The 18,073-nt window shown below is 36.5% G+C and overlaps 1 protein-coding gene across 6 annotated transcripts in view; it reads right to left on the bottom strand.

Annotated features, from left to right (window-relative positions):
• MAP3K4 (mitogen-activated protein kinase kinase kinase 4) overlaps nucleotides 1–18,073 on the bottom strand; it is a 111,738-nt gene that overhangs the window by 80,467 nt on the left and 13,198 nt on the right. Inside the window, exon 1 of one of the 6 annotated variants that reach the window (XM_038526500.1) lies at nucleotides 3,156–3,282. The exons of the other annotated variants lie outside the window; for them this stretch is intronic. Within the exon in view, the coding sequence (XP_038382428.1) occupies nucleotides 3,156–3,169 (14 nt within the window). The 5' untranslated portion in view covers nucleotides 3,170–3,282. Of the gene's footprint in view, nucleotides 1–3,155; nucleotides 3,283–18,073 lie in introns of those variants that run through there. 6 annotated transcript variants of the gene reach the window in all.

Here is an 18,073-nt window from a genome sequence, read left to right as displayed (position 1 = left end):
ATTAAAATACAATCACAAGTATTTGAAGAATGTGATTTTTTTAAAGGCTGCAAGAACTAAATGATGGTCGATTTCTGCCATTAATATTATTGTGATTATGTAACCTAGGTGCCAAGATAACTATCTACTATCCAAAACAACTGCAATGGGGTATAAGGAATAATGGTTTGGGAATCAGATTAACATGGGCTGAAATTCTTATGTCCCACTCTTATTAGTGAGAATACAGGTTTTATTTATTTTTTCAAAAGATTTTATTTATTTATTCATTAGAGACACAGAGAGAGAGAGAGAGAAGGAAAGAGAGAGAGAGGCAGAGACACAGGCAGAGGAAGAAGCAAGCTCCATGCAGGGAGCCCAACACGGGACTGGATCCTGGGTCTCCAGGATCACACCCTGGGCCAAAGGCAGACGCTAAACCGCTGAGCCACCCAGGGATCCCCGAGAATACAAGTTTTTATCAAATTACTATAAATAAGTCTGCTTGCAAACTCCTTCATTTATTAGAAGCCTTCTTATCAAATGTTACTGGGACCTGTGGTTAGCCAGGTAATTTTAAAAATACAGGTCAAAAGCATTAAAAATAAAACATGCACACTTAAACTGAAACATCTCTGGTGGCTGGTTACTTTGATGGCCTCCCAGTATTCACACACCTTTCTATAATCACCTCCTCTTCACCTGGGGTGACCCTGTGCCTGCTTTACTAATGATACATAGTAAAAGTGACACTGGGTCAGTTACAGCTGGGTACTTCAGGGGAGGCTAGCCACCATGTAAGAAGTCCAACTGCTCTAAGACTGCCACGATCTTCGAAGCCCAGCCTAGCCAGGTGGAGAAGCTGCATGAAAGAGAACCTAGCTAGGTCAAAATCTTGTTGAGCTTCCAGCTGACAGCCAGCACCAACTTGCTAGCTTGTGAGTGAGGCTATTTTGGACCTTCCAGCTGTCCCTGAACCCAAGCCAACATCATGAGAGGCAAAAGAACTACTCAGTACCATAATAGATAGTAAATGGTTTTTATTTTAAGCCATTAAGCTTTGGTGTGTCTTGTTAAATTATATAGATAACTACCACAAATATAAAATTTAAAACATTTACTTTTGCTGTAAGCCCATGAATGAGATTAAATCCAACAGCACTTTGATGAGGGCCACAGCCTTGTTTTGTAGTATGGGTCCCTGAGAGAAGTCATGGGTCACAAACACTGCAACCAAGTGTAGTATCTACAATCTACACTATTTCATTAAAATAGAACAAGAATCTAAAGACTTCCATGGAGCAATTTTTCTGGATTTTCATGATTTTTCTTTCTAAATGTTAACAACTCTTTCCTATGTCTATTTGATAGCAATTTTCTTCTTGTGACCTATCTTGAGGCTTTCCAAAGCACTGCAATTCCAGTTATATGGAAATCATAATTCTCTCTTGTATTCACATTTCATCTATTTGTATAAGAGTTTGCTAAATTATGCAATAACAATTAAAACATACAGTAGACCTATATAGATTTAGGAACAAACAAGGAACTCTTGATAAGCATATATTTTAATTGGTGGAAAAAGAATGGCACGGGCATTCCAGATAGTAGCCTATTAGTCATAAGCAGTCATGATGCTGTGAGCATCAGCAGATATGTTTTATAGAAGAAATGGACAGGGTCTCATCTTGGAAAGGGTTAAGTGGTTGCATGGATAAGCCCTGCCTTAGATCTTCTGGCAAAAGTCTTTTATGTCACAGATTTACACAAAGTAGATTTTATCACTCCTATACTAAGTAGAACAAAAAAGAACACAAAGACTAAAAACAAATATATATAAAAAGAACAGTTACTCCACATGGATATATCCTGCTCATCATTAAGAAATAAAATAATTATATACTTTAAAAAATATATTTTCAGATGAAGGCTTCTGGAAAATAAAGTCTTATAAAACCACATAAACAAATGTAACAAAATGCTTTAAACACTTCATATTATCATCTCTAACTTCTGCTTAAGTAGAAAACTACTTGAAAAGAACTAGAACCAAAAGAGAAAGGGAAAGAAAGAGAGAGAGAAGCTCTAGGTATTTAAATACATAGGAGTCATGTTACAGCTTGCAAGACAAATGTGATTATTCCTGTTATTTCTGCAATTTTGCTGTAAAGAGTTGAGGACTTAAAAACAAGAGTGCAAAGAATAAGATATTTTCAGATGCACTTTCTTATTTTTTACCAGTTCTAATGGCTTCAAAGATACATATATATATATATATATATGTATATATATATATTTTTCCAAAACTCTGCAAATCAACACTAGATCATATGTATACAGATTAGCAAGGAGACAATCAAAATGGAACAAAAACCCTTCTGAGATGCACTTCCTTGAGGCCTTTCAGCCATACAACAAGTTGTACAGGGGGAATGCTCAGGGAGCAAGGTGGGAGGATGTCCTTTCAACACAAGAAGTGAAAATAAGCATGTCAGTCTTGCTGTGAATGCATTTGATGATGAAATGCCAATGGAAAAAAATTTAAAGAAAGCAACATAAAATAAGAATGCTAATTCATTCAAAAGGTTGTTTTAGGCTTAACTAAAGACAACTGTGGGGCTTAAGCAGGAAAAGTTGGAAGACGAAAAACTGGATCAAAGCTGGGAGGAGAAGCAAATGGTCTTCCACCATGCCAAGTGCACACAAAACATTACAGAATTTAGGGAGAAACAAGAAAAATGTTTAAAACTTCAAAGGTAGGCAAAAGAATTATGATGTTCCTCTACCTACTCTCACAAACGAGAACATTTTTTAAATTCCTTTGTTCTAAATTGAATTTATTTGTTGAAAACAAATAAAACACTTCCCGTCATGAATTACTCCCTGTCATTCTTAGAAATCAAGTAACGGAAGAGCTACTTACTGTGGGAAGCACATGAGCTGTCTGAATCTCCTTAGCTCAAGTTATCTTTCTTTCTAATTCGATTTTTTAAATAGTTAACTATAAATATGCCCTATGACACACACACACATTCAAAAGATGAACCCCACCTGTTTAGGGGGATAGATCTAGGAAATACAAGCATATGAGATCTATTCGCCCAGGTTTTCGGTGGCATAAAATGCAAAGAAAAGTGAGGAAAGCAATTAGACAACTGGGACATAAAATCTCTTACCTCTGCTTTGACATCAGCACAGAAAAAGCTCATTTATCTGAGATCAGATCTTGGTTTCCAACATCATGATCCAATTGAAGAACCAGGACTCACTGGAGAAATGGCTGAGTCCAGGACCAGAGCGAGGGGAAGATGTAATATGAGCTTGGAGCACCTTGTAGTGCCAGCAAGGAAGGAAGTGCTCAAAAAACAAAAAACAAACCAATGAGAGTACTTTAGAAGGACATAGAAGCAGAGCTCCCACTGGCAAAAGCTGGAAAAATTTGAGCCACAAAATAAAGATACAGAATTATATCCAATTATAACAATGAATCCATGAGTCTATAGTGATATAATTACTAAAAAATAAATAAATAAATGGGAAATGGGACAAGTCTCTTGTACAGAAGAAAATCCAAATAATTTATGTAGAAACTCCCCTCTCAAGGAGGTGGAGTTTAACTCCCCACCACTTAAGTGTGAACTTCACTTTTAGTGACTCACTTCCAAGGAGTAGAGAGAGCATGGACAAGTAGAGTAAAAATGTTAACTGTATAGTAGAGAAAACTGACAAAACATTCTCAGCCTTCAGCCAAGTGATCAAGGTTAACAGCATCAGTAAAAAGTCATGCTGAGAACATGGGCCCTGATACGATGAGAAAGGCACTTCATCTGTGTGGCCATCCTCCCAAAACCCGTAACTCTAGTCAAACCATGATAAAAACAGCAGACAAACCCAAATAGAAGACTAGTGTACAAAACACCTGATTGGCACTCCTTAAAACTATTAAAGTCTTCAAAAACAAGGTGAGAAAGAGCTAAGGAGACGTGACTACATGTGATGGGATATCCTGGATGGGGTCTAGAACTGGGAAAAGAACATTAGGGGAAAATGAACAAAATCTGAATAAAGCACAGAATTTAGTAAAGAATATCGCATCGATACTGGTTCACTAGTTGTGACAAATGTACACAGTGAGATTTAACAAAAGAAGAAATGAGGCACTATCTTTGCAATTGTCTCTAAACTATTCTATAATAAAAATTATTTTAGAATTAATTAGTTACCTTAATAATGTTGTATGGGACAGTTACATGATAATGCTGAATAAATGACATTACTGTACAGATACAAAAGACTAAGAACTAGGACTAAATGAAATTTTTAGTATTATTTTAAGCAATTCTTTATCAATATAACTGATGACTGGGTTGTAAAAAAATTTCAAATAATAGGTGAAGAAATGCCACTTAAATTAGTAACTTCCAAAATGGGGATATGCATCATATTTCTATTTGTTTTTAATCAGCTGTATAATCTGTTACATAGCAATGAACAATTTCCATTCTAACAGTGTAACTTATGCTACCACTGGATCCTGAGTTCTGACCATTTACCAGGCACTATGCTAACTATCTTACATAATTTCACTTAATCTTTGACAGAGCCTTATGAATCCATTTTAGGATTATTTGCCCAGAGGGCCAATTCTCATTGATGATGAGAGGTATTCATCATCAAATACCTATTATACACTAGGTAGTCAATTAGGCACTTTACAAATGTTAACTCATTTAACCTTCCTGATGACCCCCAAAGGTACTATGGATATCTCTAATGTATATAATAGAAAAAACAGTTGCAAAGGTAACTTGTGTGCTCAGGTGGAAAAGACCTGGGCCAGAACTGGAGTCCTGGTCTACCTCCACAGCACAGACCCCTCGCACCCCAAGCTTGGTTGCTGGGATGTCGGCCCCTTCCTGGTGGCAGACACGGAAAATTACTCTCCCTATAGAAGGATGTCCCTACCAGCTGGAGAAAGAGCATGGGAACAGCTCAGAGACTAGCTCTCTGCTCAGCTGCAGGACTCACATCTTTGCTGAAGTCTTTTAACCACTCCACATCTAAATTTCCTCGCCTATAAATAAAGGTGTTAGCCTAGCTAAAATATTGAGTCTCAATTAGCCTGGGGACACAGTATGACTACAATTTAAATGAAAAAAAGAAAAAGTGAGGGTTTTTCTTGCCCTTATTTCTGCATATAAAATAAAAGGCCTACCTCAAATCCTCTCTTTCAGGTAGCTATTCACCTTCTCTACCACGTCTAAGAATTACACCCTGTCCCCCCGTGGAACACTAATATATACTGGTCCTCTAACAGAGCATTCCTCAGATCAGGCTAGTGTTTTCATTCACTTTGTGTAAACCTGTGTGTGTTTTTGTCTAAAAAAGAGCATAGAGGGACAGAAAAACAAGCCTTTTAAATCAGAGAACAATATTTTGAAATTAGCAACTTTTTTCATTCAGAACAGGATTTTGTATAAGAGATGTGACAGGGGACAATACAAAAATTTAAATGTATATTATTTTATTCTTTGTTTTTGTTTGTTTCTCAGGTCTTTGTTTTAGTGATTGGTTTATTTAGAGTTAAAAATACCCATTAACTGGTACTTTACTGTGTGTGTAGGTGTGTCAATGACACAATTAGCTCCTCCAAGACAATAACTGCGTCACTCATTCAACAATGACCCTCCTGGAAAGTGCTGTGCTAGGAGTTGGCAAAAAATACATCACTGAACGAGAAAGTCACCATTCTTGCCTCCTCCAAGCTTTCAGTCTATAGAAAGAACTAGATATACAGCACACGAGTATAGACCCCCAAGTCTTTAGAGTGTAGCGCTCAGTAAAGCTATCAAAGATTACAGAGTATGCTGGTAGACAGGACCGAGCCTTGAGAACTGGGAGGAGGAGAACAAGGCGGCCTCTGAGATTCGAGAGCTCTGAAGGCATGACTGGAAGGAGGAGAGGAGACACAGGTGACACAGAAGAGGGCAGAGCTCAGCGGAGTTGCTGAAAACTACAACGCCCAGAGCAGAGTGAGCAGAGCAAACGTGCGCCCCCGGGAACAGGCAGCCAGCCAACCACGCTGCCCCCTTGTCCCGACAGAAAAGTGCCGCTGGATGGGCACTAAGTAGGGGACAGTCGTGAGAGAACCTACCTTTCTCTTCTCGGTGTCTACCCTATCACCATCCGCTACTGGACAGGCAGACACAGAGGCACGGTTCTCTAACGCCATGCAGACTTTTTCACACACAGGCTATTCACACACTACTCAGTCTCAAAGTCAATCGAAACAACTCTTCTGTCTATACTATTTTAATAAGCAAGATCAACTCATTGGTTAGGGGCCAAAAGAGAAAAAAAAAACTTGTTCACCTGAGAGAAACAATGCCTGTAGGGATTATGAAATCCTTAGAAATGGCACATTAACAACAATTAAAGCACTACCCAACACCAAAGATGTAATTAAAGATTTACACACACACAAAGTTGTCTCGTGAAAAATATAACTTTCTCCTAATTAAAAACTATGTAAACTAGGAAAAAAATTAAATGAGTCTAAAACAATTTTAGGAGACAAAAAAATAAAAGCTCCTATTTTTAATTATATAGCTTTCTTCACTCAAGGGAACATAATTGGTAACTGTGGTTGAATATATAAGGCCAACGTGAAATTTACTGGAAATGTGCGACCTAAAAGTCCTGTGTATGCCAAAAATAAACACCACCTACAGCTTCAGAAAGAAATGTCTCACAGTATACAATTAAATGCAACATGTACAAAAAAAAAATAGGAAAAGCCAAAAAAAAAAAGTTAACACATCAAATCTATATTACTTTATACTTCAACCACCAGACCATGAATCCCTGAACAATGAATGTAAATTTTTATTATGTGCATTTTTCAGGGGAGTCAAGAGTTCACAGTTTTCATCAGATTCTCAAATGCAATCTATGACCCAAAAAAGGTAGAGAAGCAATGACCTAGACAATATTTACCACACATCTAGCAGGGTTCTCTTCAAAATCCCTCATCCTGACATGTATTAGACACTCAAAGGATAAAGGTTTCAGATGCATAACTAATTCAAAATCAATATTCAATCTACAAGGTCACTTCCACAGTAGCCAAGAAGAGAGACAAATCCCTTCCCAACCACAAATACTGGCTTCACACAAAACACACTTAAAAATCACATGAATGTCATGAAGTGAACCAACTAATAAAATAATTTTCAATCTTTTTGACACACTTTTGTTGTACGTTTAGGATAACACAATCCTCCATACTCCCTGCAAAAGTGGTTAATTAAAATAAATTACATTTAATTTAGTAACAGTTAATTTAGGAATAAATAAATCCAAATAAATAAATAAATAAATAAATAAATTCTTAAACGGTTCATAATCAAAGCAGTAACTAAATACAATAGAGGCAAAGCCTTTGGGGAAAAAAAGATTTTAAGTAAGCATGGAATATAGTGGTTTGGTAAATGAGAAAAATGGAAAACATTTCATGTAATACAATACTAGAAATGTGAGAGAAGACACACAAGAATAAAGTTATTTATAAGACTGACAAGGGTAGAAACTATAGAAGAACAAAATTCAAGCAGTGATTTTTTTTCCAGTGATGGTTGTCTTTGTATTTATCTTTCCTGGGGCTTACCAAATTTTTTTGAATCAATGAGTTTATAGTGCCCAAATTTGAAACATTTACAGTTACTTAATTTTTTTTTTTCAGTTTCCCCTCTTTCTTTCTTCTTTCAGGAACTCCAAGTACACATATGATGATGACTTGATATGTTCTCATATGTTATCATTGTTCTGTACATTTTTCCTGGCCTTACTCTGTACTACATTTTGCATAGTTTCTGTTGCTATGTTCACAAGTTCAGTCATTTTTTTTTCTACAATGTCTAGTCTTTGGAAAATCCCATCTGGTGTATTTGTCATTTCAGATATTGTATTTTTTTCATCTTCAAAATTTCCATTTGGTCTTTTTTATATCTTTTTTTTTCCAATGTTCATGTTTCCCTTTAAATACCTGAATATAATTATAACTATATCAACAACTCTTTCTTCTACTTCTGTCATTTTTGAAATTTCTGGGATTGTTTCTATTGGCTGAAAGCTTCTCCTGGTTATAGGTCATCTTTTAGGGCTTACAGGCATGTCTAGTAATTTTTGGTTGGATGTTAGACATTATAATTTTATGCGGCTGAATGTCTACATTTTGCTGTTCTTTAAAAAGTATAGGAATTTTTTTTTTTAAACAAGCTATTATTATTTGCAATTCCACTTTATCCTTTCAAGATTTGTTTTCAAGCTTGCTTCGGGTAATTTCAGACATGCCTTTGCTCTAGGAACAGTTACCCCACTACTAAGATATGAATCTTCCAAATCTTTATCACATGTCCCAAGTGATCAACACAACAAAAACTTTCCACTTTGACCAGTGGAAATTCAAGACCCTTCAAGCCCCATGTGAGCTATAGCAACCTTTCAGCTCACAATTCCCCAATGGCTCTTTGCCTAACCTTGCAGAGCTTCTATTCTATACAAGTGCATCTTGCATTCAAAGACTCAAGGGGGCCTGCGTAGATTCTGGTACTCTTTTCAATATCATTCCTTCCTCTCTAGAATTCTGCCCTCAACTTCCAACTGCCTCAGTCTCCCTGAATTCCAATCTGCTCCTTCAATTCAAGAAGACCATTCTGCTTTGCCTGGGATTTAGACTGTACCACAGCCTGGAACACCTTATAGGCAGAAAAATCAAGGTAATTATAGGGCGCACTTTGTTTCCCTTGTCTCAGTGATGACAATCGGGTACAGTGTTATCATCCAATGTCTGAAAACACTTGTTCCATATTTAAGCTTATGCAAAAAATGATAGACAGGTTTATTATATAGCACTAAAGACAATATATTTATAAATTTTTAATTTAAAAATTGCTCTAGATTTTTTTAGTGTCATAATGAAATGATACACTATCTATCTATAACATATATAAAGAGAAGCAATGAATGACTTTCAAAGTGACTAACTCCACAGTCTAGCTAAAGTATTTTATGATAGAATCATATAGCAATTACTTTAGGAAACAAAGAAGAGGGAAAATTTTGTTTACAGACAAAAATAATACAGAAAGGCAAACATCATCTCATCTTAAAGGTTAAAACATTTACAAATAGTCAAATCCAACCAATTTATTTTGTAGCAATTAAAACGCTCCCAGTTTCTACAATTTATATAAGATCAGAAAGATTCTTCATAGACCTCTAATTTTTAAAAAGGAATACAGAAGATCTAAACCTTCAGACTTAAAAGACAAAGCTGGTTATCACTTAAATATACAAATATACAAAAAATGACATACTTCTCAACTATAGATGGTACCAGAATACCAAACAAATATGTAGCATTTTTGACAGGTCCTTGATTGGGCTCATCAGAAAAACTATAAATAGTTTTATTACTCTAAGTTCTCCTGCCGAGGGAGAAAAAAATGATTAACAGAAACAAAATGCCACTAAATTTTTGTGACTACTTAAAATCACCCAAACAAAAGTTCTAATATATTAATACAAGAAGCCACTCAATTTCTGAAAGCTTACATTTAAGTATACAAATATATACCTCTCCTGCAAGAATAATTTTAATTATATTGAGTCTCAATACTTCTTTACAGCTTAATTTTGTGTTGGTTAATCACTAAAACCTTTGCTGATGCCTTTTTCCTTATCTATGATTCTTTCCTCAGTGCATACACGACCTTTAAAAAGCAACCTACTCCCATGATATACTTCATTACTAGAAACTTATTGACAGGAATAATAAGGAACTGAGTATAAAATATACTGAAAATGTGTTAGCTACAGTTGGGAAAGTATTTAGAGATACCAATTTACCAATCAAATTGAAATTGAACTATTTACTCTAAACCATCCCTGAAATAAATGCTCACTAAAAATTACTATATCCTAAGCACTATTCTAGACACAGGGATATAAGGAGTTAAAAAAATAAAGACAACCAAAACAATCCTAGAAAAGACTAAAGTTGAAGGACTCGCCTTCCTGACTTCCCCTTGCAATTATTATAAAAGTTAACAACAATCAAGATACTGTGATTATCGCATACAACAGATACATAAATCAATGGAACAGAACTGAGAGTGCAGATATAAACCTACGCCTATGATCAAATGATTTTTGACAAGGTGCCTAGACTATTCAATGGGAAAAGAAGAGTCTTCTCAGCAAATGAAGCTGGGATAATCGGGTAGCTACACACGAAAGGATGAAGTTGGACCCTTAACTCACACTACATACAAATATCAATTTAGAACTTGATGGGATGAGCACTGGGTGTTATACTATATGTTGGCAAACCGAACTCCAATAAAAAAAAATATATACAAAAAAATAAAATAAATGGATCAAAGACCTAAACGTAAGATCTAAAATTATAAAACTCTTAAGCAAAAGCAGAAGTAAATCTGTAAGGCCTCAGATTTGGCAATGGATTCTTAGATATGACCCAAAAATATGAGCAACAAAGGACAAAATAAAGTTGGACTTCCTCAAAATTTAAAATGTTTGTGCATCAAAGAATACTATCAAGAATGTGAAAAAGACAACCCACAGAATGAGAGAAATATTTGCAAGTCATGAATCTGGATAAGGGACCTATCAAGAATACACAAAGAACTCTCATAACCCAATAATAAAAAGACGGATAACCCAAGGGCACCTGGGTAGCTCAGATGGTTAAGTGTCTCAGATGGTCCTAGGATCAAAACCCCACATGGGGCCCCCTGCTCAGCAGGAAGCCTGATTCTCCCTCTCTCTCCCCTTTTCATGCTTGCTCTGTCTCTCTCTCTGTCTCAAATAAATTAAAAAAAAAAAAAAAAAAAAAAGACCGATAACCCAATTTAAAAAAGGAGAAAGGATCTGACTGGACACTTCTCCAAAGATATATAAATGGCTAACAAGCATCTGAAAGAATGCTCACCATTGTTAGGAAAATGCAAATCAAAACCATAAGATAGCACTTGACACCCATTAGGATGGTTATCAACAAATAAAATAATTACAACTGTGGGCAAAGATATGAAGAAATCAGAACTCTCACACACTGCTGGTGGAAATGTCAAAAGGTGCAGTCACACTGGAAAACATACAATGGAGCATTTGCAACCCTAGGTATATATCCAAGAAAAACGAAAACATGTGTCCACACAAACATTTGTGCACAAATATTTATGGCAGCATGATTCATAATGGCCAAAAGGCAGAGACAACTCAATGTCTATTGAATGATGAATAGATAAACAAACAGTAGTACTTCCATTAAAGAGAATATTATTCAGCCATATAAATTAAGACTGATACATGGTACAACATGGGTGAAACTTGAAAACATTAGCTACATGAAAAAAGTCAGTCACTAAAAACCACATTATACCATTCAATTTATATACAATGTTCAAAATAGGCAAATATAGAGAGAGAAGGCAGATCAATGGTTACTCAGGACTGGGAGGCATGGGGATTTGAAGATTGCAATAGCTAAAGACTGTAAGGTTTCTTTTTGAGGTGATTATAATGCTCTAAATTTCACTGTAGCAGTGGTTACATATATATTCACAGATGTATTAAACTGTGAATGTATCTGAACCAATTGATCTGGACACTTCAAATGGGTGAATTATATGGTCTATGAATTATATCTCAATAAAGTTACTTTATCTTTGCTGCTGCTGCTTTTTTTGTTCTTGCTGGGGAGTGAGGGTGGAATGTGGGGATGATGACACCTGGACATGAGCCAGAGACTTCCTGATGCGCAGAAAACTTTTATTTATTTATTTGTTTGTTTGTTTATTTATTTATTTTGCAGAAAACTATTTAAAAAGAAAACAATAAAAGCAAGATTCTTACTCCTATAGTTCTCTTATGCTCCGTGAAAATTCCAATTCCGGTTAGAGTCCTTTCTGATAACTTGGAGATACAATGCTTCTGATAGTCCAGAATTCAAATACATACTTTAAGGTTAGTACAACGTTTTAGCACCTAAAACAAAGAAAGGTTATCTCATTCATTTTTTTTTAAGTGCTATTATTAAAGCCCAGGGACAGGACCCATGGGCAGAAAGAGTTGTCTTACTTGTTCATTTCTCAAAGAAATTGTGAATAGCAATAAATTTAGAAAACAGTACAATACAGATCTCCAATGACCAAATTAACTCATTTTAGTCACCTATTATTCAAATTTTAAAACAAAACAAAAAAAATAAACAAGCACTAACAAACTAGCAGGATCTGAAAAGAAGGCAATCTTATGTCTGCCTAAAACAAGGGGAAATAGGGATCTTATGACAGGTTCTAAATTAACTCTCACTCAAATATCATTTCCAGGAACAAAGCTCTTACCAGATATGTAAGATATAGTACTAGTGATGCAAAAAGCAGTAGCCTAAAAGAAAGGGCACTCCTTTGTCTTTTATTCACTAATTCTCAGAAAATAAGAGCATACAGAGAATCCAGGGGAAAAGGTGCCAAGAACCAGTGAAATCATTAAAGTCACGTCAGTGATAATTCATTGAATTTAACTCTTATTCATTCTACCAAATGAAAATTACTCAGGACGTACTATGTGCACAGCTACTGGGATAAGATTTACAATGACACAAAAATACATAAATCATTATAAGCTCCCTTACAGTTTACAGTATATGTAAACTATTGTGTTTTTCCATAAAGTATTATAGAAAATGATATTATACGATATTTTTTCAGAAAATGGGTCTGAAATTACATTCCCTTAATCACATGTGTTGGACTTTCTAGCTTTAATGAAAGAAAACTTTAAAAAAAAAAAAGATTTAACTATGTAAACATTTAAAACTTCAATATATTAAAAAAAACTAAGTCATACTGAAAGCTCAAATGGAGGAAAAAACCCACTGTCCTTAATTTGTAAGTAGCTCACTAAATCTGTCATGAAAAACACTAACACACCAAACAGGAAAATAAGCAAGGAATGAGAAAAGATAATTCACAAAATAAATTTAAATAGCAATAAAACATGAAAACAGTTCCACCTACGCTGATAACCAGACACTCAAAACAAGATAACCTTTTCTGACCTATTAAATTAGCCAAGACTTTTTCTAATACTCAAAGCTACAAAGAGTATAGTACTGTAAGCACTACTTGTGGCCTATTACACATCATACATTTGTAGTCTTTCCAGAAGCAAATGTTTAACAATAGATACTAAAATTCTTAAGTGTTCAAACTCCTTTTGAATTCTACATTCAGAAAATAATTTTACAAGAGCACCCAGAAGAGCAGAGTTGTGTATTAAATGGTTCACTGCAGTATTATCTAAAACAGTAGGAAAGTGGTAATAACTTAGTTTATGGTATAACCATAAAAGGGAAAATAATAGAGCCATTAAAAAATGATATTTTAATATTTTTACCGAAATGGCAAATGTTCACAATACATTCAGCTACTATAACATGCCCATCTCAGCCTAAAGAGATCTCTTTCCACTCCTGCATAATTTACTTGGCAATTAATCATTCTTGTTGTATCTCTTATTGCTATTACAAACTATGATTAAGATCCTTCACCATGTCCTTTCCACATCTATGCCTACAGACATACTACATAACATAGAGAACCAAAGACTCTAAAATACAACAAATATGGATGGGTTCTGGCTCCAGGTGTTCTGAAAATGAAAGTCTCATTTTCCTCAACCAAAAAATGCACATGTATTTTACAAGCTTCTTGTAATTGTTATATAAAACAAATGTTACACCACTTGAACGATGGCACACAAGTAGATGACAAATGCAAATCTATTACCATTTCTCCACCAGACCACGAATTATCAAATTTCCATTACCTTATCTGTTCTCCTTAACTAGATTATAAATTCCTTAAAGACAGGGCAAGTATTACGTTATGCTTATGTGTAATAAAAGTATTACTTGCCTGGAGGAATATGGGTACATTCATAAGATGAGTACCTTCTGAAATGACTCAACTAGAAAAGGGAGGAACAAACAGCTGACAGAGAGGAACCAATCTTGGCAACGACAAGAAGCTGAGGAAGAAGATGGTCAGTGTGAATGGAGATTCCAAACTCTAAGAGGCAAGGGGCTCAGGAGCTCCATTTGGCCCAAACCTCCAGCTTAGGCCTAAAATTTGGCTATTGATGAATGGCAAATTTGTGTGGGGATGCAGTGTGAGGTCTCTTCACAAATTGGATTTATTTATTTTTCTTTTTTTCTTTTTTTTTTTTTTCTTTTTTATTTATGATAGTCGCACAGAGAGAGAGAGAGAGAGACAGACAGACAGACAGGCAGACAGGCAGAGGGAGAAGCTGGCTCCATGCACCGGGAGCCCGACGTGGGATTCGATCCCGGGTCTCCAGGACCGCGCCCTGGGCCAAAGGCAGGCGCTAAACCACTGCACCACCCAGGGATCCCCCACAAATTGGATTTAATTGAAACTTGTAGCCTTCCTAATTCTGCTAAATCTAAAGGTGGGGAGACCTCCAACTCAGAAAGCTCTCTGGGCCTGGTCACTAAGCCAAGTCATGTCTTTACTTTATCCACCACAGCAGCCCCATGGCCTGGCCTGCCCATGCCTGACACCTGGTAGGTACTTCAGTTACAAGCTGGTCTCACTGGAAATGAATATATGGTACAAGAGACTTAATAGCTAAGATGGGATGAAGTCACACACTACTATGACTACCAGTCACCACAGTTAAGGTGGAGTTTTTAAATTTCTTTCACAGAGTCAAGCTAATGAATCTCCCTTTTTAGTAATCATTCCTCAATACACACATACTCCTTTTGGTTTTCTGTTAAATAACACCTGGATATTCAAAGAGCCAAGTGCTTTTTACAAAGTAAAAAGTCAGCTTTGAGGTTGAACTTCACGGCAAATACTTCTGATGCTTCCAGAAGTATTTCCCCAAGTTATTCTGACATCCTACTTCATCAGATACATGAATGTAATCAAACAATTTCTAAGTTATTTTAGTTCAAGATGTGATTTCCAAAATTAAATGTGTGATTAGTGGCGGGGAGGGTGTGTTGAAAGGCAACCAATAAGGGGCTGTTACCATTTTGCCTTGCCAAGGAAAGATATAGAAGATATTTAAAATCTACTGCCACCATCATCTTCAAAAACAATTTAGCCCTGGAAAATAAGTTTAATTTTATTTTTTTTTTAAATCACTACTCTGTTATTTTATCAATTTACTGCAGGCTGATAACTTGAGAACCTGTCTGGGAACCTCTCATTAAAGGAGTTTATTTGATGTATGCTGCCAAAGAAACTTTCCTGAAAAGCATTTTTCTTTATAATTCTTCATAAGACTTTCCTTCTATAAGCCCATCAGGACGATGACTGCTACTATGAGTTGGGAAGCATGTCTCTACCCACCTCTTCTCCCTTCTTTGCATCTCTACCTCCCGCTGCTGACACTCTCACCCTCCTCTTTGGGGTCCTCCTCATTTACCCACTCTCCTGCAAGCACTCCTAGAATTACACACCCATGAAGTATCTAAGCAAAAGCATCAAAGTGTTAGAGTTCTCACTTAGGTGGCTGTCTTAGGATCCTCTAAGGATCATCCACTCCAAACGCACAAGGAGTAAGAGGCACAAAAAGCATAATCAAAGCCACACAAAAGAACCTCAGTGCAACAGCCTTCAATGCAAATATCTCAAAAGTTCCAGAGCAGAGAATTCAAAGTTTCAGAAAATGCTTTCTATCAGACACCTATATGTGGCAAGATACATTCATCTTTTTTTAAACTTTCCAAATAAACTGTTAGTGGTTGAGTACTTAACAAAGATTAATGACAGTAGATACAGCAAAGTGATTAGTGATACAATCCTAAGCCCAGATTCAATAGTACTGTCACACTTATCTACTCAAAATAAAGGGGTAAGCAATTACACAATTAACTTAGATGGGCTATGGACTAAGTAGGAAAAAGAAATTTAACGGATCAAAATGACTTTTATTTAAAGTGAACTATTTAGGGGCATCCTGGGTGGCTTAGTCAGTTAAGCAGCCTGCCTCTTGATTTCAGCTCAGGTCATGATCACAGGGTCATGAGATCAAGCTCTGCCTCAGGTTCCATGCTGGGCATGGAGCTTGCTTGAGATTTTCTCTCTCCCTCTCCCTAACCCCTTTCTCTTTCTCTCTTAAAAGAAAACCAAAGTAAACATTTTAAAGCTATCTGAAAAAAAATACATATTTAACCTAAGAAATGTGAAAAAAAGAAAGCTTAAAATAAAGATAATTTCTAATCAAGTATCACTTGAGTCTAGTTATCAAATACTACTTGAGACTATTTACTATGCAACTGCTTTAAGAAATGTTTTTGTAGGGGGATCCCTGGGTGGCTCAGCGGTTTGGCGCCTGCCTTTGGCCCAGGGCGCAATCCCGGAGTCCCGGGATCGAGTCCCACGTCAGGCTCCTGGCATGGAGCCTGCTTCTCCCTCCTCCTGTGTCTCTGCCTCTCTCTCTATGTCTATCATAAATAAATAAATCTTAAAAAAAAAAAAAGAGATGTTTTTGTAACAGGTCATAACATACCAAAAAGTACTACAAGGATATAGCCTTATGAGGTCCCAATACATCCACATACAAATGTATTCATTCATTTACCAAACACATTCCGGGCATCTCATGTAGTAGACTTAGTACTAGACACTTCATGAATAAAAAGGTCTAAGATGATAGCTACTACCCTCAAGTAATTCACAGACAAGAAGAAAGATATATGAACAATTTTTAAAATACAATGGGAAGAAATGTAAGTAAGTAACTGACATAAGAGTGTTCAGGGGCGCCTGGGCAGCTCAGTTAAGCATCCGACTCTTGGTTTCTGCTCAGGTCATGATCTCAGGATTGTGGGATTGAGTCCTGTGTCAGGCAGGCTCCATGCTCAGCAAAGAGTCTGCTTGTCCCTCTTCTCTTCCTCTGCCCTTTCCCCCACTCACGCATGTGCTCTCTCTGTAAAATAAATTAAATCTTTAAAAATAATTAAAAAAAAAGATTGTTCAACCTCACAAGTAACCAAACCATTGGCGAAAACCTACAAATTACTGTAATGGCAAGAAAATTAACACAAATTTTCTGAAAAGCATTTGGCAATATTAAGTCAAAGATCTCTAAAATTATACAAACTTCAAAAAGATGGAAGCAACCCTGGTGTTAGTGGACAGACGAACGGATACACAACATGTGGTATATTCATACAATGGGATATTATTCGGCCGTAAGAAGGAAATCCTGCCATGCGACAACGTGGATGAAGCTTGAGGACATTCTGCTAAGCCAGCCTGTCACAAAAAGACAAATACTGTATGATCCTACTTACATGAGGTGCCTAAAATAGGCAAACAGACTAGAAAGTAGAATGGGCATCACCAGGGGCTGGAGGGGAGGGGCAAGTCACTTGTACAAGATGAAGAGTTCTAGAGACCTGATGCCCAATAGTGTGAATGAATGTACTTAAAACAGTACCGGGCACCCCGGGTGGGTCAGCAGTTTAGCACCGCCTTCAGCCCAGGGCCTGATCCTGGAGACCCGGGATCGAGTCCCACATCGGGCTCCCTGCATGGAGCCTGATTCTCCCTCTGCCTGTGTTTCTGCCTCTCTCTCTCTCTCTCTCTCTCTCTCTCTCATGAATAAATACATAAATAAATCTTTAAAAAAAAAAAAAACACTACTGACCTGGACACTTAAAAATGATTACTATGGTTAAAAAACACTGAATACACTGATACATCTATACAAGAGAATAGTTTACAGCAACAAGAATAAAAGCATCACTACTGCCCAAAACAAAAAAAACACATGAATCTACAAGTACCACACTGCATGAAAGCTGAAAAATATGAGCAGGGGGTCTGGGTAATAAGAAGAGGCAGAAAAGTGGCGGTGTGGGGGATTTCCAGGATGCTGCTCACGGTCTGCTTCTTCACACAGGTGATCTCTACAAGGGCACCTTCACTTCTGGACAATTTATCAGACTATTCATTTCATATACACA

The sequence above is a fragment of the Canis lupus genome, chromosome 1, assembly GCF_011100685.1.
Source record: "Canis lupus familiaris isolate Mischka breed German Shepherd chromosome 1, alternate assembly UU_Cfam_GSD_1.0, whole genome shotgun sequence".
Taxonomy (NCBI): domain Eukaryota; kingdom Metazoa; phylum Chordata; class Mammalia; order Carnivora; family Canidae; genus Canis; species Canis lupus.
Note: the sequence above shows the minus strand (reverse complement) of the source record. Positions and strands in the feature narration are given on the sequence as shown.